At 44.4% G+C, this 25,052-nt stretch overlaps 1 protein-coding gene across 1 annotated transcript in view; it reads right to left on the reverse strand.

Annotated features, from left to right (window-relative positions):
* Nucleotides 1-22,526: 22,526 nt before the first annotated feature.
* LOC8035584 (sushi, von Willebrand factor type A, EGF and pentraxin domain-containing protein 1) overlaps nucleotides 22,527-25,052 on the reverse strand; it is a 50,180-nt gene continuing 47,654 nt past the window's right edge. The window contains exons 17-19 of the mRNA XM_029967564.3: nucleotides 24,061-24,222; nucleotides 23,542-23,703; nucleotides 22,527-22,705 (exon numbers count right to left, since the gene is read on the reverse strand). Of these exons, the coding sequence (XP_029823424.2) occupies nucleotides 22,626-22,705; nucleotides 23,542-23,703; nucleotides 24,061-24,222 (404 nt within the window). The 3' untranslated portion in view covers nucleotides 22,527-22,625. The remainder of the gene's footprint in view (nucleotides 22,706-23,541; nucleotides 23,704-24,060; nucleotides 24,223-25,052) is intronic.

Here is a 25,052-nt window from a genome sequence, read left to right on the forward strand (position 1 = left end):
TACGCTCCCAAGCTGTAATTGGAGTAATGCGAGTACCGTCAAGGCTGTTGCGTAGAACGTCACCAGGCGTCTCCTTTGTGTTCAGCTGACGCTGTCTCGGGCCTCGTCGTGACATATGACGGGTCGCGAAATTGACTTTTTTTTTTAGTGTAACGAGCGCCGTCTGGGGAGTGCTCCGCGAACTGCGAATGAAGGGCAGCCCGACACGCCTCCGCTCGTCAGAAACACATTGGCGTCGCGTCATTGTATATGCGGACAAAAACTGAGAAAGAGAAGAAGACGATAGCGCGTAGGCGCGTAGGGAGGTCAGAACACCGAGCTCTGGTTCGGATTAAGGAATAGTTGCAAAGCCTTCGTTTCCACTGCACTTGTAGAACGCGTTAGAACGCAGAACGCCAGCGTTCGGTGATGCGACGGAACAGAACCCTGCGGTACACCAGCTTTCTGCATTACTGGAGCACTTTTAAAAGTTCCGACAAATAAAAGTTGTAAATGGCCGGAAAAAAAAAAAAAGTTCTCAACCAAAGAAAAAGAAGGGGCGACGGAAGCCGTCACTGTGGAATTTATGTAGTAACAGCTTGTGGCTTACAGTATCAAAAACCTTCGCAACGTCAAAGATAAAAATAAATAAAACATGTTAGAATCAAATGGATTGTGCAGTAAATCGGCGAAATCCTCGAGCAGAGGCTGAGTACCCTTTCCGAACACAAAGCCGTACTGAGTTGGCAAGGGTATGTGCTTGCTGGAAACTAAACTAGACACGATGATGTACAGATGCTTCTATAAGATCTCTCCCACACATGACAAGATATATAGAAATGAAACGATAGTGTTCTGGCTTATCTGGCGATCCTCCTTTGAAAATTGGTTTGACTAGTGCAGTATTTAATTCAGCGGGAATCATACCAGAAAAAAAAAAAAAAAGAATCCCAGTTATCGTTAAAAGAAGGACGTGCTGGACTACCCAAAATGCCTGCAAATGTCGGTATTACAGTCTACACATGCCGTCGATGCAAGTAGCCTTTATTACGCCTTAAGGAAAACAAAACAGAGCTGAATGAAACCTCGCCAAGAAGGGGTAGGAACGCCTATCGTGGACACTATAATCATTACTAGATGGAAAAGATGGCAAGTCAAGACCCCCCATTAGAGACCAGATGATCTTGCAGGAACGTTGCAAGGGTGTGACTGTTGACTGGAAGTTGAATTCAAAGTTTTTTGGCAAATATTCTAGAAAAGATTTCTTTGGTCCACACCCTGTAAATTTTTTTATCAGGTATCACGTCTCACGCGAGTTTGAACTTGATTAATAGTCAAATCGAGGTAAATTTGACCTTGATTTAAGGTCAGATCAAGGTCCAATCTACGTTCTACGTGATTATGATCTTGATTCTAGGAACCCCTTTTAAAGGTGACGACTCTTGGCGGACCTTATAATCATGTTAGTTTTGTTCCTGGAGCACCAAAATCCTGCACTCAAGTCTAAGTTGTTCGGAGCAAGACTGGAACGGAACCACTTTATTGTTTATCGCAATCATAACATCAGCGGTGAACCCCGTCGCTTATCTGATCGTTGCTTGCAATGAACCCTTTTGCTTGAATTGTGAGAGAAAGATAAATAAAACATTGACAAAAGTTGTGTAACAATAATAATAATAATAATAATAATAATAATAATAACAAATATTATTTGAAAGTATCCCAAAACAACCAAAATGGTAGTTTGACTGGTGCACCTCCACTAGGACACGTTAGGTAGGAAAAAGGTTGTTTTTTTATATAAACATTCATAGAAATATATATAGGAACAAAAATATACAGGGGGCGGAACAAGCTTTGTACTTAAGCTTCCACTAGGTAGCTTGACTGGGTCTGGTGCCCCTGCACTTATAAGGCATGGTAATAAAAACACTAAAATTTTAATCAGCTTAATGCGCTGACTAGATAACTTCGCGAACTGTCGTTAAGCAGCTTATGGGAAACGATAATCCCTAACCAAATGGTCCGAACTTGAAGGAGAGCTGTTCGCTTGTGCGCAATTTACTTCTTTCTTTTTTTACCAATTACTCTTTAATTATATATTCACGCCAATGGTTCCTACTGTAGCACCTACTTTTTTTTTTGTGAAAATTTTATTTCACGTTTTTGCGAGAGTTTTGTATACTGTATATTTCTCACTCGCGCAAATCTATTTAAACATGCTTGTTTATTGGCTACTTGTTTATGTGAAGTGCATTTACAGTGCGCTTTGCTGCCGTTGCAGAGTTTGGGCCAGTTAAGCTGCTTCTAACAACTTTCTACGCCTTGCATTCCCCCAGCACCGTATTTCTTACCGGAAAATGAAGTAAATAAAGCTCACGAAGGAAAATAAAACGTATGCAAAAAAAAATGCATCCACATTTTCAAATATCGTCGCTTGAATGAAAATGCCTTACGTGAAGCATGAGGCTGTGATCAAATGCGCGAGCCTACGCGTGTATCACTCCAGTGATACACGCGTGACAAAATGTCCATACAGCGTAAAATTCGCGTAACGAGTGTCGACAAAACGTGTATCCATGAAAAGTACTCCACGAAAGGTAACTTCCCAAAACGAGTTTCGACGAAATAATAGGAACCTGACACCGACAGAGAAGACGGAGCGAGACGCGGCCGTCTCTTGTCCGGGTCGAGGCTTCGCCGCACTTCGATATTCTTGTCATGGTCCCCCTTGAGAAAGTGATCGGAACACACGTAACCCCGGCTCCTGCCGATATCGTCCAGGTCACTGCGGTCAGTGGCTCGAAGCCAGGCCGCTCTTCGCAGTGGATCGTGCGGCAACTTATGAAACCGAATGTCGTTCGCACTATCGTACTTTGCGCTGCGCTGTCTCACAACACACACGGACGGTATGGTCGAGTGCTGGAGCGCGCGCACAACACACGCCAACGACGCCGAGCACTTACCACAACCTAAACCTTCCGCGCACAGAAAATGAGCAGCGACCAGCAGACGACAGGAGCCGGCGTTGCTATGGTTGCAAGACGACGGAAATCTTGGATGCGTTTAAACACAAAACTTACCAGCAATCATTTGATATATGGCTTTTGCGCGAGACCATGAAGCAATTCGTAAATCTCACCGGGACCCGCCGGAATCCATGTTGGAGGCATTCGTCCATCTTATGCTATGTTTTGAGTCCTTTATGGGCCGTGTTCGTGCACTGTAGTTTGTCCGCTCACTCGAGGTTTAAAATGGTCAGTTTCGCCGTAATTATTTGTTCCAGTCGTAAAAGTCGGCAACAAAACGGAGATACGACCAGCAGTATTGGTTTTTCTAGACTTCCGGAAGTCATTAGGAACCAGGACAAGGCTACGCTCGAGCAATCAGTACGCAGGCGTCATAAATGGCTCCGACGGATACGCCGGAACAATCTCGACCAGGCGGCTAAAGACGGGAGCAGAACGCGTTAAATCCTGCGCGCTAACATCTCCGGTCCCGCTAGAAAACACGAGAAAGAAAGCGACAAAAGAGCAAAGAAAGAAAGCAGACGAAGGGTTAGTCTGGTTCATTTCTCCTCGACAAGTTGAAGTTGCTCGAGCGCTTGTCAGCGTTATTTAAATTTGTCAATGCGCAATTACAGCAGTTTTCTGCGAAGAAATAAAGAAAATAGCAAGGTACAGGCCGTACAGGAGATGTTCTGCTGCTTCTTTGTAAATATTAGGGCGTCATCAGCGACATAGGTTCATGGGGACCGCCAACTGGGTCAGCCTACGTCCGCGTCTATGCCTCGCCGTTTGGATGGGGCAAAATGAACGGGACCTTCCGCTATAGATCATTATATTAACTCTATGATATCGACAGAAGACCTGCGTACCTCAACTAAGGGTTTGTCAGGTGAGGAACCTCTTTGTGATTTACTAGGACAACCAAATATTCTGAAATATGGTTATACAAAGACGGCTCTATGACTCAACGGCTCTGCTGCTGTCGCAATAAGACGCTAGAATGCCTCTAACGTGGCGCCTAGGAAACTCATAGCATACGACATTGTTGGTTTCGATTTCGAGTCTAACCGGAAGTGACGTCAAGTGCAAGAGGCCTTTAGCATTGCCGAATTAGTTTTACAACGCCGGTAAATTTCTCACTATTTTGATAACTCTCTTTTTATTATTGGAACGGAAAATAATGTGCAGTAGATCCTCAACCTTACACAGGTATTTTTGTGACGTTTTGTTGCTCAAGATGACCAATAGTGACCCATAATTGTTTCAGGAACCCCAGAAATCACGATGTTCAAACACGGTTTATAAAATGTGAACGCAATTTTTCGCCGCGATATTTGGGATTTAGATCTTCAAGGTATCACCAATTTTTATAAAAGTAAGTCTGGGCATATCTATTTACTTTGCTCGACCCCCTTAAAGATGAGTCGGAAACGTATTCAGCAGCTGGTTCTGTGGTATAGCTGACGGGAAGGGGCTTGTATGCATATTTAAAGACCACGGCACTAACTCATAAAATTATATTTATATTACAGCTGAACAGCGAATGAGAGTTGGGGTATATTATGGCTGATACGACAGCAGCTTGCATTGACACGCCTTCAGTACGCAGCAACAGGTTCGAGTGTGGAGCCATCAGGCTCGTCTGAGAAGTGCCCGAAACACGGCGATAGAAAGAAAAATGGAGGCGAATACTCAGCCTCCGGATGATAAATTGCGCACAGATGCGTTCAATAAAAGTACCGAAAGCTTCTATGGAAACATTTTCGATAATATGAACTGTAATCTTAAAAAAAAAAAAAAAATGGTGACGGACCGCATCTGAAAATTTAACGAACGTTTTATTCGGTGTCACATGGATGTATGGAACTAAAAAAAACTGATCTAGACCATCCGAGAATAAATAGCTTTGTATCCTATTCCGCCTAAATCCTAATGCTCCTCAAACGATTAACATGTTTCAGAACAAAAATGATCGTTCTACAAAGTCAATCAGCTTCCCAGCATTTTATTCTTGGTTACATTGAACCTTTCTCCCAGTTAGCATTTACCTGTTTAAGTTTTAATCGCGTTCAAAGCAAAATACACATCATTTCAAGAACGCGAGATAGATAATCCTCTGATAAATCGGGATAGGAAGGTAAATAAAATCCCTTTCGAGGGATACTTCAACGAAATTTGAAATATACCCGTCGTGTTCAGAAATAGGCTGAATATGATCTACAATATCCGCAAATTACAATCGCACCTCTGTATTTTGACTGTGATGGCTGTATTTTTCGTTATAAGCGGTCCACTCTGGCAGCCAGCAGCCAGCGGAGAGCATGGGACCTACTATGCAATCGTGATGTAGCCTATATCGGGGCGAGCGAAACTGCGGCGAGGCCGACGTCGAGAAGACGATTGCGAGCAGGGCATTCATGGCCGCCGCCATGTCTATGGTCGGGCGGTCAATTACAAGCTTGTCAAAGCACGCGCACGCTTGCACATGCTTCCACGCATGGGGCACAAATGAGGCTATATTTCTAGGTGATACAGGCATCGACACTACCTGTCAATGTTCCTAGACGGGCATTACAAACGAGGCTTTAGCGACATCCACCAAGGGCCATTTGCCGATCGTTTAATTCGTTTTAAAATTCCTTTCCCTGTCTTTCTCAACGAGAGATTGCGGTGTCCGATATTATACTGCTCCCTTGAACACGTATAGACGAAGAAATAAGCGCCAAAAGTTCGTTGCAGTGTCCCTTTAACCTTTTCCCCGAATTAAAATGTATATTCCACGTTTCACTATTTTTTTTATGGCGAAGGATGACCCCACAATGCCGCGTTGTAGTAGTGGCGCTCATTGTCAGATCAGGCTATAGCTATGGGCTTGCATACATGTGTGTTATGATATCGCTTGAGGTTTTCAATTCAAAAGGCAATACCTTTGCCTTTTGTATTGAATACATTTTGAATTTGTGTTTGTTTTCATCGAAGTAGGCTCCTCTTCTGAAATGTTAATTAGTATATCTGCATTTTGCAATAAAAAAGGTCGTAAAACATTCTAATTTTCTTTTTTACTTTCTTTACATACGGCAGGGACGTAGACAGTAACTACAAGAAATAACATACTAACATATTTGATTCAATGAGGTCTAAACTAGTGTCAACCATTACATAAGACGCAGGCCAAGCAAAAGCCGTATGAACAAACGCTGCCAATGATCTGTAGAAAAAAAAAAGAGAGAAAAAAAAGGCTCGTGCAGTTAGTTGTCGCGCGAGCAGTTTGGCGTGATTGGTTCCTCCCGAGTCCGCAGACCTGGCACTAACCTCGCCGGACCAGGAAAAAGCGACAATAGAACTGGTTTAAAAAGTATAGTTATTATAATGTACGCCGTTCGCTGGAGGTACAACTGTCACTAGTGCCCAGGGGATTTCCAGTTTCAAATTGAAGCATACAGCAACCTGTCTTTTGCGATACTCCTGTCCAGTCCTATAGGCAGCCGGCAATGGCCAGGCGGCGCCACGAAAGTACTGCATTCAGCGCCACAAGCGGAGGCGTCTCTGTTACTGGGGCGGCCAGTTTATCCGTCGGGCCGTTGCGAGCGGCGGCGACCCCGATTTCAGCAGTCCCCGTGTGCACCTGCGTGCCATGTCCCTGGTTCTTTTATGCGTTTCTTTAAGACCATCGGGAGCCTTGATAGGTCCAAGTGTTGAGAGAATATTCTAGAGTCGTCATTTGGACACCCCCCAGTTTGAGTTGTCTTCAATACTTGTGGCCGCCCGATCGGTCTGTGCTTCGCTCGTCTCCCAGGAAGTGACACAACACAACGAGAAGGCAGCGCATGGGTTTATTGTACATCCCGGTTGCCCGGCTTCGAAAGCCGGCAGTCCGGACCCGCCGGCCCTATTTGTCGCCCTTCGTTCAGAGATTATAGTCGGAGCCCATGTCCAGGCTCGCGGATCGCCCTTCCCACGCCAGTGGTGCGTAGGCTATATGTTCCGGGCTATCACAGCCAAAGTCTCGCTGCGGAACCACTCCGGGATCGTCACGGACTAGGCCAGTATGGTCAGGGTTCGCCGCTTGCGCCGGTCCTGATCCGAATTTCGCTGGTGGAATGCTCCCGGGAATCGCCATGGGCCAGACAAGCCAGAACGGCTCTATCGTTCCTGCCCGGCCCCAGCCTCGTGCAGCGCGCTATTCCTCTTTCCTCGCCGGCTGGCCCCGCTCGCGCCTCGCTCGGCCGTCCTCTCCTCCCGACGCCCACACACCCTAGAATAAAATTTGGGTAATTGGAACCAAACTCTGCATGCTACAGAACCGTACGCACATTGCAAAGCCTGATGTAAAATGGCGACAGGCAACGAAGTGTACGTACTACCTGTAAGAAGGATATTTACGCTTCGCACGAGATTCTTCTAAAGAAAAACTTTAGCATTCTGCTTTCTGCACGCCGTCACTTTTGTTACCAGACTCAGCACTAAATTTGGTTGCTGAAACAAAAACTGTACTACGAAAATCCACTTTTTGAAAACTCAGAGGTTTGGAAGGTGTTGGTTGCGACCACGCGTGCCGAACGGCATTAGGAGTGCCGGAACGGGCCGACGGACCTTTCGCTTGAAGTCCTGATCGCCCGATTCTCGGGATACGGTCCATTCGTCACATGCACACTCGTCACAGGACGATTGGCCACAGGACGATTCGTCACACAGGAACATTCGTCATAGGACGACTCGTCACGCGGCCAACCGGTCCCACAATAGTTAGTCCCCCCAAAAATGTATTGTTCAATTTGGTTCGGGCGGACAAAGTGGCTCACCTCATATCTTAGTATGTGTTTGGCTTCTCAAAGGCGAAGAATTTGTAACAAAGGTTTTAGCTTCTGTTTCGGTCCCGAACATTGAATGTTGGTTCGGCCTTACAAAGTGGGTCACATCTTAGCCTGTCTTTCGCTTCTCAAGGTCAAAGAATTTGTAACAGACGTTTTAGCTTCTGGGTCCGTCCCGAACGTTGAATGCAGAGGCCATATAAGAGTGACTATTTTTGAACTCGGACTACATTCAAAGTAATGGAGGGGATCGCAACAGAGAGAGGCTGTACACATTCACTCGTACACATTCAGCAGAAAGAATTCCGATATTTATTGATTTTGTCGAATGGTGTATGCAAGGCAAAAGTAAAAACTGATTTAGCTGCCAGTCGGATTATTGCTCCTTCAAGCCAGCAACTGAGATCAACCTGCTAAAGACTCGTAATATAATGAAAGTAAAAGCGGAAGAGGAGCATTGTAAGATTAGTTTTCCTAACCATTGGTTTATGTGACAGTGGGAAGTCGTGAAAGTCCTCATCAGGGAATGTGGGCAGTTGTTGAAATTTGCGATTTACTATCGTCGCCTGCCCGATCGATGTGACCAGTTGCCCGCATGACGAGTCATCCTGTGACGAATGTTCCTACGTGACGAATCGTCCTGTGACCAATCGTCCTGTGACGAGTGCGCATGTGACGAATCGTCCTCATCCCCCCGATTCTCGACATCACAGCGAAGCAACAATCGGCTCGATTGTTCCTATCGTAATTCCCTAATGTGGCTGTCAAAGCGACTCATAATACAACTTGTATAAATGTTATTTTGCCGAGTAGTCTGCAAAATGAGTTCGTTACACCACTTTCTAAGCCTGCACATAGATTTTCGTTCACTTCACCCCAACAGTTTCAGTAAAATTTACTTACTTGTTGCGTCGCACTGCAGTAATCTACTTCTGTCGCCGTGTCGCTTCCCAAGATCTCGGTGGAAAGCGGTGATGTTCGACGCTTGAGTCATTTTCGCGACTGTGGCCGTTTTTTCGTGCAGCAGTAGCAACGTTTATTTTTTGGGGGAACTCTAGGAGGGTAGGCGGGATGTCACAGGAACCCGGTGAGGTTATAGAGACGTGAAATTGGGACTTACTTTACGAAAAACGGTTCTAAAAACGCTCACGCCAATCCGAAATGCAACGTTCTCACGTGGTTTCTGGATGCGCCCGCCCGCAGCCCCGCGTAGTCCTGGCCTACCCAGTTTCATTATTTTACAGCCGCTAGATGGCGCAACGTGTAGCGCCAAACTGCATTGCAGGTTGCCTATGGAAAAACGCGCGGGCATTCTGTATCTTCGCCAGAGAATAACAGTGGTTATCTTTGTCACTATGGCAGTATCGTATAGTAGGTAACTTTATTAACATTATAAAAGTGAAAATGTTTTAGTTAACGTACTTTTTCTCGTCAGTGATCGATATCTAACTTCCCAGTATTTCGGATCCAGTGCTATGTTCCACGTCGAGTGTGTGAAGACATGCGGCGAATCTATGCAAGCATAACAGTCGAAAAGAACATGGAACTTCTTCAAAAAGTGCTAACATCTCGATTATGCTAACATTGACAATCTGTGATATTTGTATGCCATTGAAAGGACCCTTACAAGCGGTCGTAAAACAGTAAATGTAAGCGCTTTCTAAAAAGTGTTTTTCTTATTGTTATTGTGCTGAACTTATCGGGCGGTACGTTTTTTGGCTTGCCACCATTTTAGAAGTTTGGAAGCATGCAGATATTCGTTTTGAACGCCAGAACAGACTTAACTTTGCACCCATGCATGATAAGCAGGGTGAATGAAACGAAATGTTATTTATTTCAAATACCATTAATTACTTTACTTTATTTTGATTGTCGAGATATAGGGTGCCCCAAGTCACTATAGTCCGTTGCAACCAAAGAACGAAGGGCGAGGGTAAGACGGGCCGGGGAGGAGGAAGCAGACGGAATGCTAAAGAGAAAAGGAGGTTTTCCCTCTGTTCTCCAGTGTTCCGTCCGCTTCCTCCTCCCCGGCCCGTCTTGCCCTCGCCCTTCGTTCTTAGGTTGCAACGGACTATAGGCTCGATCTAAAATGGATTATAAAAATCGGTGCCTACACGTAGCAATCTAAACTTTTCGTCAAAGGTGTATTTCACAGGTCAGTTTTTTCTTGCAAAAATTCCAAAATGAAGCTCTCTTTCTGTAAACAATAGGGCCAAGAAACCTGCCAGAGTCAACGGCGGGCGGCAGCGCAGACGACCAAATCAAGTAGCGGGGCGGGTTTGGCGCTCGTATTGATAGATGGCGCTACCTCCTTAACGAGACTGCTCGCGACCACCATTGTTTATTCAAATAGACATATTCTTTTTGTAATGTACCTTAGGTAAAAAAATTAATGCGGACAATAAAAGCAAAAATTAAAGGGGAAAAAGAGAAAACGCGTTTGCATAATGACGGCGCTTTTGCTGCCAACGGATCTCGTGTGCTTGTCGTCTGCTTTCTTTCCCGGGTCGCCTACATCTTCGGACGTAGAGTAACTGTATATGCTCCGCTTGCGGAGCAGAGTACCGCAATGGTGCCATTCTGGAGCCAAGCACTGCGGGAAGCCACAATCGGTTTTCGCAGGGGCACGAAGTGCGCAGACGCGAGGCGGCGTGCTGCGGCGCGCTGCGGAAGGAAAATAGTGCGGCGACGAGCCGCGTATGCGCCGTGATCGTTGTCCCTTCGCTTCCTGTTTCCCTCTTGATTGCAAAAAGCGCACCCCCTGCTTTCAAACGGGAGCTCGCCGACTAGCCAAGATAGCCGGATGTGCCGGTCGTGTATCGGTATCGCGCATCACTCCGCGAGAGCCGCAGACGCGAGCAACGCGATCGTCGACCGTGTCGTCTGCTTCACATACCTTGAAAACGGATGTCCCAAAACATCGCTCACGTTATAAAGAACGGGATTGTACTGTACCCAGTTGATACACATAATGTTCAATGACCTAGGAAGCTTTCGGTTCGTTCGAGTTTGGACTAGGATCTATATTTTGCGAACGCAAAGCGGAAAATATGTTGCCCCCGAAACGCGGCGCTCTGGAAGGCCGCTTTCCCGCACGAAGGTCGGATCCAGTTCTGCCCACGTGACCACTCCTCCGCCAATGCGGAGATGGCGGCGAAAGGAAAAGGAACGCGATACTCTGGCTCTGCAAGCAGAGCCTATACAGTTACTCTATTCGGACGCTGCTCCAGACGCCATCTCTCAATACGCGCGCCAAACGCACCCCGCAAATCGACTTGGTCGTCTGCGTCGCCTGGCAAGTTTCTTGGTCCCATTTTTTACAGAAAGGGAGCTACGCTTTGTAATTTTGCATGAAAAAACAGGCTTGTGAAATATTTCTTTCAACGAAAAGTTTAGATTGCTACGTGCAGGCGTCGATTTTTGCGGCCCATTTTTGATCGAGCCTGGTGAGTTGGGTCACCCTAGATATGCACGCATAGGTACTGACCTAGCTTTTGTGCATAGCTCTTGATTTCTATGTTGATTTTTGAGATGCTCTTCATTGCTTTGACACGTAATAAACCCTGCAGAAAAGCGCCGTGTTAGCGCTAACAGTGTCGGCCAGCGTACATAAATGCATGTACGAATCCGTTTTTGCACCGTTTCTAGTGCTCTGAATTTGAAAGAAAAACGCCGCAACAAACTAATATTTTTATCTGCGTGACTGAGAAATGTCTCAAGCTATTTAGTATGTACAAATTTTTCGTGATATTTTTTCTTATAATCACGCGCAGGGTAAAAATCCGCTCACTTTTCCCCCAAAGGAATACAGTGCCGGAAGTCAATTTAAAACCGATTGCCGTCTGCTTCAAGTTGAAACCGCACACTATAGAGCCTGTTGGATCTCTAACGAACATTATAATAACTTTATTTAAAATTTGAATAACTGTGTTAAGAGAGGTGCGCGGACCCATTTCATGACGTTTGCCTCGGTGATACACAACGTTTTACAGGTCCACCGATTTGTCAACTGACGACATGTTCCTGTGGCGCGCGGATCAGGTCTTGATATTTGCATGCTTTTTTTTCCGCAGGAAAGGTAGCGTCACCGATTTTGTAAAAACTTGTCTGTGGACAAGTTTGTTGTGTGGATACACCTTTGGGGCACCGCGAGTGTCGACACGGCTCAAATCGTCGCTTTATGCTGCTATAAATCTTAGTCGAGATCAGCTTCACGCAATATTTAGACTATTAAAGTGTGATAACTGTTACACCCAAGAACTGGATATTTTTTTTTAAACTCGTGCCGTCAGAAGTTCGATTCACAGGTTGAACGCCTGTTCGAGCCGGTACGAAGCAAAGTAGCGTGAATTATTCGAACTGATAGCTTCAAAATTCGTCGCCATTGCAGTTTGTTCGAAAAGCCTATGAAGTGAATTTACCTTCTTGTGACGAAAGGTACTGAAATCAAAACTCTTTTCTTTTCTTTTTACGGCAAAGATGTGATAGATAATTCTTTCCTTATACTATTCATGCCGTGCACTTCGGACTGTTTTCTGCTCGGTGCGCAATAGTGTGTGCGAGTGCGTGTGTGTGTCTATGTGTTGTTAATGTATTCCTCATGTTTTTCTGTTGGTGTTTTCAATTTTTATACGTAATTCGTAATGGGGAGCGCATGGGTTTCGTTTTGCCAGCACCAGGACACTGTAAGGATGTTCCTAGGCAGGCAATAAATGTGCTTATTGATTCTTCTTCTTACTATTATCATATTTATGCTTTATTTAAAACAATAGAAAGCCAGGCTCCTATTTCTTTGTTTAGGGGAAGAGGAAAACGGAGTGTGGAGGGGGGGGGGGGGGTAGTGGTGGTGCGGGGAGGCAATTTTCGGTTTGAGTTGCAGGGTGGATTTTTAAGTGCTCACGGCAGCTTGGCCGACACCAATTCGGAGAATCCAAAGCCCGTAAACAGCGTCCTCCATCTCCACGCAACGTCGTCACGCTCGGACGACGCCAACTCGGCAATTGTGCCCGAGCCCGACGCGTTGAATGGATGCGAAGCCCGGAACCGAACGCCTGACGCATCCCTCGTGTCTAACCTGCGACTGCGTTCGACCCCATCTGCGACGACGTCGCGATTCTAAAGCCTGGTTAACACTTGCGAATCGGCGGGCGAATCTGCAAGAATTCGGCCGCCGGGCGTAGCGTCCACTGTGCATTGCCGCGGCCGATTCCGCTTCGGCGGCAGCGGATCAGCTGTAAGTGTGAACCAGGCCTAATACAGGGGCGTCGAATTTTTCCATTCTCCGTTTCGCGCCGAGTCCGAGCCCAGCCGACGCTACATGACCGGATGGAGGGAGCCAATCAAATCGCGCCAAAGGTGCTTCGTCACGGCGCTCGCTGATTTGCACGAATTTGATTTCTCAGAGGTATACCTACAGTGAATGTCCCGTGGCCCTGCGCTTTTTAAAGCGTTGCTTTTTAACGCTATCCCCCAATCCCATTTGTCGGTCTGTCTGTCCATCCGACTGTTTATTCCCCGCTAAATTTAGCGGGGAAATTGATCTCACGTGACCTATACACGAATTCAGTTTGTCCACTAAATTTGACAGGAAAATGGATGTCACGTGACCTCACGTCACGTGAACTATGCATTAATGTAATTTTCCCGATAAATGTAGCGGGAACTTTGACTTCACGTGACATGACGTGACGTGACCTACTGGCGAGGAGGTGTTTTGGTGGCGCCACCTCGCGGGCGTCGTCCTGTGACGCGGCTGGGTATAAGGAGGCGAGCAGACGACGCGCTATGTCAGAGCACGAAGTGACTCTGTTAGTTCGCATTTATGCCGATTAAGAACGATTTATTTATTAAAGAAAAGCGCATGACGATTCTGTGAGTGATCTTGCCATTGAACAACGGCGCCTCGAAGTTGCTTCTTATATTCGAAAAAACAACAACTTTAAAATGTTCACGAACAAGCCTGGAGCTTCAGACTGTTACAGCTTGCGCGTCGTGCGTCAGGGCTATTCACAGTCTCTCTGATTCTCAGTTTTTTCCGGTCTGTTTAAGGCTGCTTTAGAAAGAGGTTTCGCATTTACCGGAGTAAATGGGGTGATGTCTTCTTAGCTGTGCACGCACGCGCAGTTGTGTAGCAAAGCGCCGCACACCTGTTTTAGCTACATTGAGCTTGCCGATACCGTCGCTTCCATCCAAGTGTGACTCAACATTTTGCTGCCGAGCAAATTCTCGTCAGCAACAGACACTTAGCTCCTCCCCCATCGAATGCGTGGCAAGAAAGTTTGCCAAATCGCAACTTCTGCTCGAAAAAAAAAGAAGAAGAAATTGTTATTAGAATCTTATATTGTGGGCAATGGCGAGGCCAATTCAGGAAACGGATTGATTTGTCCTATCCCATTTTTACTAAGAATTGCTTACAAATTCAAAATCACTCGCTGAGAAGCGCATCAAGCATTATGCGCATTAAGATCCGCAAAAATTAAACCTAGAAACGGTAGTAATTCATAGCAGCTGGATTGCTTATTTCTTGGGGACGCTGAAATGTCACAAATTTAAGACTTCGATCAGGACGGGGTTCGTACGCTTCGCGTCGACCGGGTGAACGATTGCGAATTAAGGTACGACTCCAGAAGTCAGCCACCGCTTCCTCCTGCAAGTTATCTTAAGGAAATGTTCGTTTACTGGTTTAGAAAATTTAAAAAAAGAAAGAATCAACTTGAAACTAATAAGGGAACATTGCTCACGAACACATTGGATCCAACAGGATATACAGAGTCGTTTTCACTGCAGTGTTTACTAAACACGCGAGAAGTTCTCGAATTTCGCTTTTGTATTATCAATTTGACGAGACATTCCTTTCTCAGCTTTATTTTGTTTGAATTATAATAAAAAAATGCATCCTATTCGCCGTGGTAGATGTTGTAGTGCGGTGAAGCGCTGGATATTCTATTTTCATCATCCAGCTTTTTGTACCGGGGTGAGAGAACAGCACACCACCGTCTGAGTGCTTCGAGAACCTCAGTTCCAGAAGTTTTTATTGGCACGACTGCGCGTGCCACGGTTTCAACCTTTGGTAATATGTCCTACTATATAAACATCTAGGGCTTGGCATTTGATCGATTAACCTACCGATGAATCGATTAATGCTCTCATCGCGATTGATTGTTTTAACCCGTTAATCGGTTAAAGCATGAAGAACAACAACAAAAAAAGTAAATATGTAACGCTTTTCCAACGAAGATGTGGACGAGTACACTTGTATGAAGGCTAACGTTTGGAAAAATTGGGGCCACCCAAAGCAAACTGTAGGTACGAGATTTGTAACTCCAAAGAAGTGGAGAAGGTTACCGCCGAATTAAGAAACCTCACTCAAACTACACTCAAACTGAAGGGGCCCTCCACTTCCTCGAGGAAGGCGCGAGGGCCGGCGCTGGCCAATCGCGACGGCGGATCCGTCCTCGCGATTGGCCAGCGCCGGCCCTCGCGCCTTTCTCGAGGAAGTGGAGGGGCCCTTCAGTATGAGTGTAGTTTGAGCGAGGTTTCTGAATTCGGCGGTTATACTCGTCCCAGCCACTTCAACACCGCGCGAGTGTCCGTTTAGCGTAGCAGAGGCTATTGCGACCAATCCAAGGAGTTCACTATTGTCGAGGAATATCAATGATTCCCCTTAGCATCGGCAGCTGAAGTAATAATTTGTGAGTGTGGGTGACTTGTTTGTTTGTTACATATTCAACAAAGGCAAAACATTCAATTTTGATTTATTTAAAACTATTATGCGTGGGAATGAACGAATCCGTTTATTCGATTAATTATTTGATTAAAGGGTGGCGATTAATCGGGTTAAACTTTTTATACGGCGGCCAGCCCTACAAATATCACTTCACCAAATAAACACAACGCGTGAAACAGGCTTTGCCGCGCGTTACCCACACAGTGCATGAAGCGAGCTGCAGACGAGCCGAGGGATCAGACATTTGCGCGATCTGTCCCAGTCTGTCCTACCCGTGACGTCACGAACGATGATGGTGATAGCTAGCTTCTTAAACGCTTCTTAAACGCTGCATTTCGGGCATTATAGGACTTTAAAGGTAAAGGTACCTGCCAATCTTTTTTTTTTTTTCAGTGCGTGATTGGTTTAGTTGGCAATAGGGAACGCACACAGACGACAAGCGCCGTGACGGTACGCCTTAGGCGCTACTTGATTGGCTTAGATTGGCTTCGTCGCATCATAATGTCGGCTGCAGTGTGGCTTGGCACCAGTGTACCAGTAGTTTGCGGTTCGCGAGCTGGTCGCAGGTGTATTCACGCGGTTTTCATCTAGACGTCTATCGCCGTCAGTGGAGGAAAAAGACAAATCGAGGGCCCGACGAGAAAAATAAATAAAATGATGTGAGGAAATAAAATTACATGTTTGTACGCCTCGGATAAGATTGCGCGGACTACGCACCGCAAGCCTACGAAAACCGCACGCGCGCTAAAAAGCGTAAACGGCGTCGGTGGCGCCATCCCCTCGTCCTACGTGGAAGTTCTGGCGGACGTAGTCGCTCGAGTAGCTAAGAGATGGCGCTCTTCTCGTCCTTGGGTGATTTCATCTCAAAATTATGCGAGAAAGAATAATAAGTCCTAAAAAAAATCCGGAAAAGAAAAACATCTGCTGGTTAAAAATGTGTGCCTAAAACAAAACTGTCATTGAAAAGTACGGAACGTTTTTTGTTTTTGAGTTCTGGGCTTCGAAAGGGCAGAAGGTACGTCCTACCATTTCTATAGTTTTCACGAGTGACACATTTTGATGTCTCGCAACGTTTAGTTGACATTATTCGCCACAATTATAACTTTCTTTTACTGGTTTAAGACTTCGTATACAAGGGTTGAAGTTTTCTAGAAGTTACTTTGTTTTATTTCATCAAACGAAAATTCTCGAGTATCGTACCTTGTTTAAACAGAGCTAGCTTTCGGTGTACACTTACTTAAGGCATAAGGAACAGCAAATGATTCAATCCCCAACCCTACCCGCTTCGATCTGGATGAGCATCGTGCTGGCGTGCGGTTGTGTATCCCTACTGCGTGATGGACGTTGAAGACCCCAGGCTTGCGGTTGTGCTGCACTGGCTAAATTGCTCATCTACAGCGAGTGACTCGTCGCAACTTCGAAATGGCGGACCAACTACAGGCTGTATAAATATCCACACAACCTCAATTATTGTTAAACATCAAATTAAAACTTGTATCTAAGCCTATTTAAAAAGTATAATGTTGTTAATTTACGTATAGTTTATATGGCAGAAACAATACTGGAAACTTAAGAAGAAATCGTAAAAATACAAAATGCAACATCACTTTTTAAAAATACATATTTTTATTTCTTCCAGTTTATTATATGAAAAGTCTTCTATGTGTTCTTATATATGCAATAAAAAATGAAAGCCGTTTACAATTCCTTGTGACGCCGGATTAGAGCGCAGCTCTTGAGAAGGCGGGTGGAAGGGTACTGATCAATAGGATGAAAGGGCACTGAGGGATAGGTGACTCCCTGAGGTCACGTGACCTCAGGGGTCCCGTTACATCAGGGGGTCACGTGACCTGAGGGGGTGTCACGTGACTTCAGGGGGGTTACGTAACCTCAGGTGGGGTCACGTAACCTCAAGGGAAGGGGGGTCACGTGACCTTAGGGGGTAACCCTCGGGACCCTCGTGAGGGTAACCCTTATAACCCTTGTGAGGGTAACTCTCGGGACCCTCGTGAGGGTAACCCGCGTGGCCCTCGTGAGAGTAATCCTCGTGACCCTCGTGAGGGTAACCCTTTTCAGGGTAACTAACCCTCGCAACCCTCGTGAGGGTAACGCTCGTGACCCTCGTGGGGGTAACCGTCGTAAGGGTAAACCTCGTGATCCCCGTGAGGGTAACCCTCTAACCCTCTTGAGAGTAAACCTCGTAACCCTCACGAGGGTAACCCTCGTGACGTCATTATGGGAAACTTCCCAGAATGCAACACGCGGTTACGCCGAAGCCTAAGAGCTGCGCTCTAAAATATTTGACATATATGGTTCCGCCATATTAAGCAGTGTTTGAAAAGACATGTTTGTAGCCCCCTTCTAAGATGAAAAGATATGGGCCGTTCCCAAATCTTTTACGTAACGTGACCATGTTATTCATGATGTACCTCATGTTGCATTTAGTAAAAATGAAGCATGACTGGTATGTTATGATAAATAAAAAGTTAATCCACATGGATCCAGTTCACGTATAAAAACAGAAGATTCGCAGCTTTTCTGTAAATACACTTTTTGAAACGAGTTTATTTTTAATTAACAAGCAAAAAAAGTTGTTTCACGAACATCTGTGTTAGCAATAAAAGGGCGAGATAAAATATGTTCAGAATCCCAGCGGGTCGAGTGCGAACTTTCGGCTCTTTCATGCGGCCGCATTTTCACGTATATTGGCGAGGCTCGTTCAAAACTTTTGCACTTTCTTTTTATTTGATGCAATAAAAGAATACAGATAAAGGGGGGAAATGTATAACATTATATTGAATTTTCAGTATTATAAACTCACAGTAACGTTTATAGGGATAAAAGAAAAAGTGATTTTAAGTGAGGTTAAAATTACTCATGACGATTAGCTTTTTTTTTTATTTTTATCACAATCCTGAAAACCCGTTTTTCTTTTGAGCCTTCATTCACAATAGCAAGACTGGATGTTTTTCACAAGACTAAAAAAAATCAATTCTTTTTTCACTCTGTCGCGGTATTTGGCGAGGCATGCTGCTTTACTTTCGAGGAGTACAATTCCAGGCGATTTCGGGGCCACTACAAGAAAAAAAATCACCAGCACTTTTAATGGTTTCGAGTTCTGTCGACCTGGGAATGTGCCAAAAGGCTTGGTGCTTGAGGCCTCTCACGGCGCCATTACACGCACTTCTGCCAAGTCCCACAGCTTAATAAATCAATTTGGTCACCTCATGTCTCTTCGCCATCTCGTACAGCTGCAACCAATTTTTTAAATGACCAGCCTCCCGGTCGGAGATGTGGACAAGTTTTGCAAATATCGGAATGTTTTCTTACAGCCCCTCTTCATCTGCGCGCAGAGCGAACAGTGCGTTTGCTGTATTGTGCACGATGTCGTCGCTGACGACTCCGAAGCTGTAGATTTTGCTGTCCGTTTCAGCGACGCTAGCGCAGATAGACACGATTTGGTTCTTCCAATGAAAGCATTGTACCGCTCACGGAAGAACGACGCTCCAGTTTTACGTAAGATCAAAATGCAATACGATGGTACGAGCCTTGAGAAGCGACTTTTATGAGCTAATAGCAAGCCGCTGAGCATGTCGGATGAATCAATGGGGGAAGTACTTTGTTACGCACTTTCTGAGCTCACTGCAAAATGCGTTACTTCCCACTTGTTTCTTTCGCAGTTGGCTAGATTCCCACGAATCTGCTTCGATTTATTCGTCTTCCTTCATTGGCAACGATGCCAGTGTTAAACCATCTCTTTTTGGACACACCTTACAGGTCTGCAGAACGCGCTGCTCAGCTGGGTTAGCACACAGGCAAAGTCTCTCAATGTCTTCAAGACATTAAGAGACGTGGGCGACCAAGACATTAAGTCTTGGTCGCCCACGTTCAATATTGCTGCCAGGTAAAGAGTTTGTTTCTCCCTCTCTCGGTTTCGGTGAACTGTGTCGAACAAATTGAGATGAGATACCCGATATGTGGACAGCATAGAACCTGTCACCAAACCGAAGCGAAAGGTAAAGACTGACGCTCTCGAAGGCGGCTGCACGAGGGCTTTAGCTTTGGTAGCTCCTCCCGGTAATCACAGGTTGTCTATAGCTTCTTCCTTTCCATCACGCATATAGATCGCCATAGGGTAGTCGTTTCCAATGTTCATAGTGACCCTGTCTGTATTAAATGAACAATCACGTTGCAGCTATCTAAAATTGGTATGCGACACTCATAGAGTGAAAAAGAGTGGCGACATGTCCATGTCCGGCTCAGACCGTGGAATTCCCTTTCCTTCCTATAGTCTCCGTCGAAGTAAAATATTCAAGACCGCTTACGAGAATCTTGAAGGTACTTATATCTCAACTAGAAAAAGTAAATATAAAAAAGGCGAAATTAGGCAAGATGCGCACATTGCAGAAAAGCGAGAGCCAAAGGGGCGCGATGCTATCAGAACTGATAGTTTCACGCCAAATCATTCTACGAGGTTTGGAACGCATGTTTGGTTTCGCAAACATTGAAGTGCCAAGAGTAGAAACGGAGATTGGGACGTTTTCACAAGCCTTGCTTTGCTCACGTGTAAAGAAAGTCGTTTCAAGAAAGAAAAAAAATCATGCACGCTTATTGAAGTGCTTGGCGAACTGTCGCTTTGAAATGTTTTTTTCCCACAAATGGTCTATTACCCCATTAATTTTTTTTTAAAACGTTCTATATATGATTGTTAATTTCATATGACAACGCTTAAACAATATTTAAGACATACTCGATTTCTGTAGTTTACTAAGTAAGCCAACTGAAAGGTTACTACAAATACTATCGATGTATAAGTCTGGCCGAGCTGTGTGTGGAGTTGAGAATCAATAAAACGTATGATCGTGTTACAAAAATAAATAATATTTAAGTGAAAAATAAAATAACAAAGATATGCTCCCTAGAATGGAGGTACAAATATATGTCAAAGAAATGTATAAGAACACATAGAAAGCTTTTTATATAGAAGAATACGGATGTCCTAAAAATAATGTTGCATTTTGTATTTTTAGCACTTTTCAAGTTTACAGTGTTGTTTCTTCTATACAAACTATACCTAAATTAACATTATTGTAAGTTTTAAATAGGCTTAGAGACAAGCTTGTTTGATACGTTTCTTATGACTTAAATAACTGTACATCGAAAGCTAGCTCGGTTCAAACTTGGTCCATTATTGTCAAAGGTCCAAGATATTTTATTTCCTAAAGTAGTATATATAATTATATATATATATATATATATATATATATATATATATATATCACTTTAGGAAACTATTACATTTTGTATGAAGTGTGCAACCTCTTTGTTGTCATGCTAATTTGTACACTTTAAGCTGTGCGTGTGCTCTGTTTCTTCTTTTTGTTTTGTGTGCGCCAATGTGAAAATCCGCGTGGTTGTTTTTGGGCACCTTAAATAAACAAATTATTATTATTATTATTATTATTAACCCTTCTATACGAAGCTTTAAGGAGTAAAAAAGTTATCATTATTGTGAAAAAGATAATCTAAACATTCAAGACTCCAAAATGTGTCCCTCGTGAAAACTAAAAAAAATTCGGAAGACCTACATTATGCCCTTTTAACCCCCTCCCCCCCCCCCCCCCCCCCCCCCCCCCCGCTCCAAAAAAAAAAAAAAGACAGGAAATGTGCCGTGGTTCTAATTTGCAGCTTTGTTCTAGTCTCGTATTTTTTACCAATATATATTTTTCCAAGAACTTTTGAGAAACCATCATTTGCTCTTGCACGATATATGATATGAAATCCCTTGCGTTTGGTTAGCCCTCTTAAATCACTTTTCAAGAACCGATAGAAGGGGCAAAATTAAGCATTCGTTTGTCGAGTTTCTTCCATTTAAATTAAATAAATTTTCGTATATTGTCCCGCTCACTTTTAACGCAGAGTTTATTTCCGAACCTTCACTCGATAATTTTCTTTTAGTCTGAAAGTCTGCTCAAAAATATTTTAGTGATTTTTGGAAATCGACTGAGTTTTCATCGGAAGACCGTTCGTGTATTCTAAGGATTCATCAAAAAAAGAAAAAAAAAAAAGAAAAAAAGGAATTGCCCAATGAATTCATGAAGCAAACAAAGAGACGTGGCATTCGGACGCAATGAGACTGGCGTGAAATTGTAATAAAATTCAAAATACAGTGTTAAAAAAAGAAATTCAGGGAAAATATAAATTTTTTAAGAGCAGTTCTTGAAGATGTACGAAATGCAAACAAGCGAATAACAATAATAATAATAATAAAAAATCATTATTCGCTAGAGTCTTTGTAATAGGCTCTCTTTTCTGCCGCATCAACATTTCTTAGCGTGCATGCCAAGGAAGAACTATTAAGGGGCGAAGCTCCTTGTCCGTCCGGCGTCCGTGCTCACATCGATGGCCATGTGTGGGGAGACCCCAATGGATTTCTGGTCCATCGCCTTACCCACTCGGCCACGACTGCGGGACGAGTAGGGGGCTCGGAGATGTGGTAGTAACTCAAGAGCTGGGGATGTCATGAATGAAACGTTGCATGAAACGACTATTAAAAAAAGTCAGCACCATCAGGACTACCTATGAGCAAAATCAGTATCATAAGCACCACCAGAGCTTCACCCCAATCAACATCATCCACCACGTGGAGATGCGGTCATTTTTTTTTTTTACTTTCAGAGGGAAAATCAAAATTACAAATAGATTCTCATATGTTCAAAAAGTGTTTAATATTAAAGCTGTAACAAAAAACGACTCGGAATTCGATACTCAAGGGAGGCAACCGCACACAGCGGAAAGACGCAAAGAGCAAAGCGGAGACATACTCGCCGCGCTTGGCGGTCGAAATGTGAAACAGAGGAACGGAGATTAAACGCACTACGTTAGAGTTGTGATTAGGATCATGGTGAGAACCGGGGCAGAAGAACAAACAAGACAAAAATTAACAAAGGTGAGGAACACGAAGCAGATATGCTTTTGAAAAGAACATTAGTCTACAGGAGAAAGGGTGTTTACAACGTTTATTAGTACCTGTCCACGAGGGACAAATGCATGCATATGGTGCAAATTCCTCTGGTTTGGCTTTGAGGAGAGGAACACTGTTCAAGGCTCACAGAGGAATCCGTGCTGCGTGTTCCGACAAGTTCCGTTCGAGCACGGCGCAGAACTACAATGGTCGACCCCTGCAAACAGAAACACAAAGACATGTGGAGGTTAACTTGAAAAACCTGCGTCTTCTAAGTTATTAATCTATGTGTTACAAATCCCGGCATGCGTTGAATACACATGTATATTATTGCGGACAAAAAAAACTTCAACAATCATTCCTGTTTGTTTTTGTGTGTGCATACCTGATGGCTTTTAAAAGAGCTTTGAATCAAACTATAGTCCTACATTGATGGGACGTAATAGTTAGGTTTCATTCTTTTAACTCTTCGACAGATAAAAGAATAGGAGCTTGTGAGAACTGCAGACGTAGAATAAAAAAAGAGTCGGATCGGGTGTTGCGGCTCACATAGTCGGTCGGGTATACTTGTCTTTTGGAAATACTATTATTTCTCGCGAAAACCGTTGAGGTTTGAAATATTTAGCCTCGCAGTACTGTTAGAGATGCTTGCTTTGTGAAAGTCTCTAAAGAGACGGTGTTGAATTTTGTTTTACGATGTGTAATTAAGCACTTTTTGTGCGAAAGTGCTTGCCGGACACCAATTTTTCTTAAACTCCGGCGGCGACGTGGTTATGACGTATATTTTGTGCATAACTTTCTTGTTTCGAGTCCTTGTCCTTCTTCCACAATTTACACGAATTAACGATATTTTAACTAAGACTGAAAATAATCGCTAGATGAGATGACCGAGCAAGACGCTCGCGCGCACACACAAACACAAACCAACCAAAGACACATCATCTATCAAGTCAGGGTAACAGCTACTGTATATGCGCAGCGAAGAACCGAACCCTGTAGGTCTACGTTCCAAACAAACCAAGGGCGTCGAGCGTGCCCTATAGTTATACGTACGAATGCAGTCAAACGAGGACTTGGACCCCTCCTGGAGTGTGGTTGTCGGAACCCTACACTCCTGGCACGTCTTCTGTCCCTGCGTCGTCTGGTAGAAACCTCTGGGGCAGAGCTGGCAGGGTTCGAGCCCGTTCTTAGAGTAGGACCCGGGCTGGCAGTAACCTGCACGCGAGGCATAATCGCGAAGGAAACATCTTGAATACAAATAAAGTAGTTCAAAGAAGGAGCACAGCATGTATGACAGGACAGACGCTCTTCTGTCTAACTTGCAAGTAAGACGGTACAGGCATTGGTCCTGTCTTACTTGCATGTCCTTGTCTTTTTCCTTTTCTGTATTGCTTGCACGTCTTTGTCCTATAGTTTCGCTCTTTATTCGTATTGTAATACACATATTATTCACATTTAAATACAGAAATTCACAGGGACATTCTTAACCTGTGTCCGACTATAGGAACATCTGGCATAAAGCCAGCAAGCTATCGAACACAGATTTGACCAAACAACGGCAACGTGACGTACGCTTGCAGTTGTCCTTGACGAGGCTTCCGATGCCTTCGGTGGTGCTTCCCCGCGGGCAGAACTGGCAGAACGTCTGCTGCGTCTTGTCCTGGAAGGTTCCCTGAGGGCACGCCATGCAGGGTCCCAGCCCAGTGCTCGAGTAAGTTCCAGGCGCACAGGGGGCTGAAACGTAAAACAAGAAGTCAGCGTGGTACGCAAAGAACGCGACATGGTTGGTGCCATTTTTGGCACGTCTTCGTTCTCCAGGGGACCCTGCGGTCCCCATGAATGCCCTACGGCTCTCGTGTTTGTATTTCTCTAATTCTAACGACATGAATTAGAATATTTTGAAATTCCTAATACGCGTTCGCGACTTTTGAGAATACCTAGAAAGAAAATCTGACAAGCACGAAACTTTCTTTTTAAGATACAATCAGCTAGCGGGAAAGCCAAGTATAAAAAGATAAGTTTTTCTCTGGCATTCGTCAAAGGCGTTCTGAATGCAGAGCATCCATAAGTACCCCATGACGACGTGTGTCATCTGATGTCACACTCCCACATGACGTCAGAAAGAACCTAGAAATACTATGCATTTAGAGTGCTTTTGAAATGATGTCACACTGTCACGCAACAGTGTCACGTCGTCGAGACGGAAGTTCACCGCGGTTGCGAAAGCAGTAAGTGTTGGCCTGTAAATCCTATGCATAATATAAGGAGCACAAACCTCGTGTTTTTTTTCTTTTAAATTCACATTTACACAGAGGCTTGCATCGCCGTCCGGCATTATAGCAAGGGTGAGTACATAAAAGATGATAATTTCTAACAAAAACATCGAAACACAATGAAACTTGTATAAACAGCAAACACATCTTTCAATAGCCAACCTATTACATTCTTCTATAGTTTTCAGGGAAAAATAAAAAAAAAAAACCGCAAAAACATCGGCACGGCAAAAATAGGGTGGGATCTTTTCCTGGTGGTGTACAATCCCTGATATATAAAAATGCTTCTGT

Source organism: Ixodes scapularis, unplaced genomic scaffold (assembly GCF_016920785.2).
Source record: "Ixodes scapularis isolate PalLabHiFi unplaced genomic scaffold, ASM1692078v2 PGA_scaffold13__105_contigs__length_92229423, whole genome shotgun sequence".
Taxonomy (NCBI): Eukaryota; Metazoa; Arthropoda; class Arachnida; order Ixodida; family Ixodidae; genus Ixodes; species Ixodes scapularis.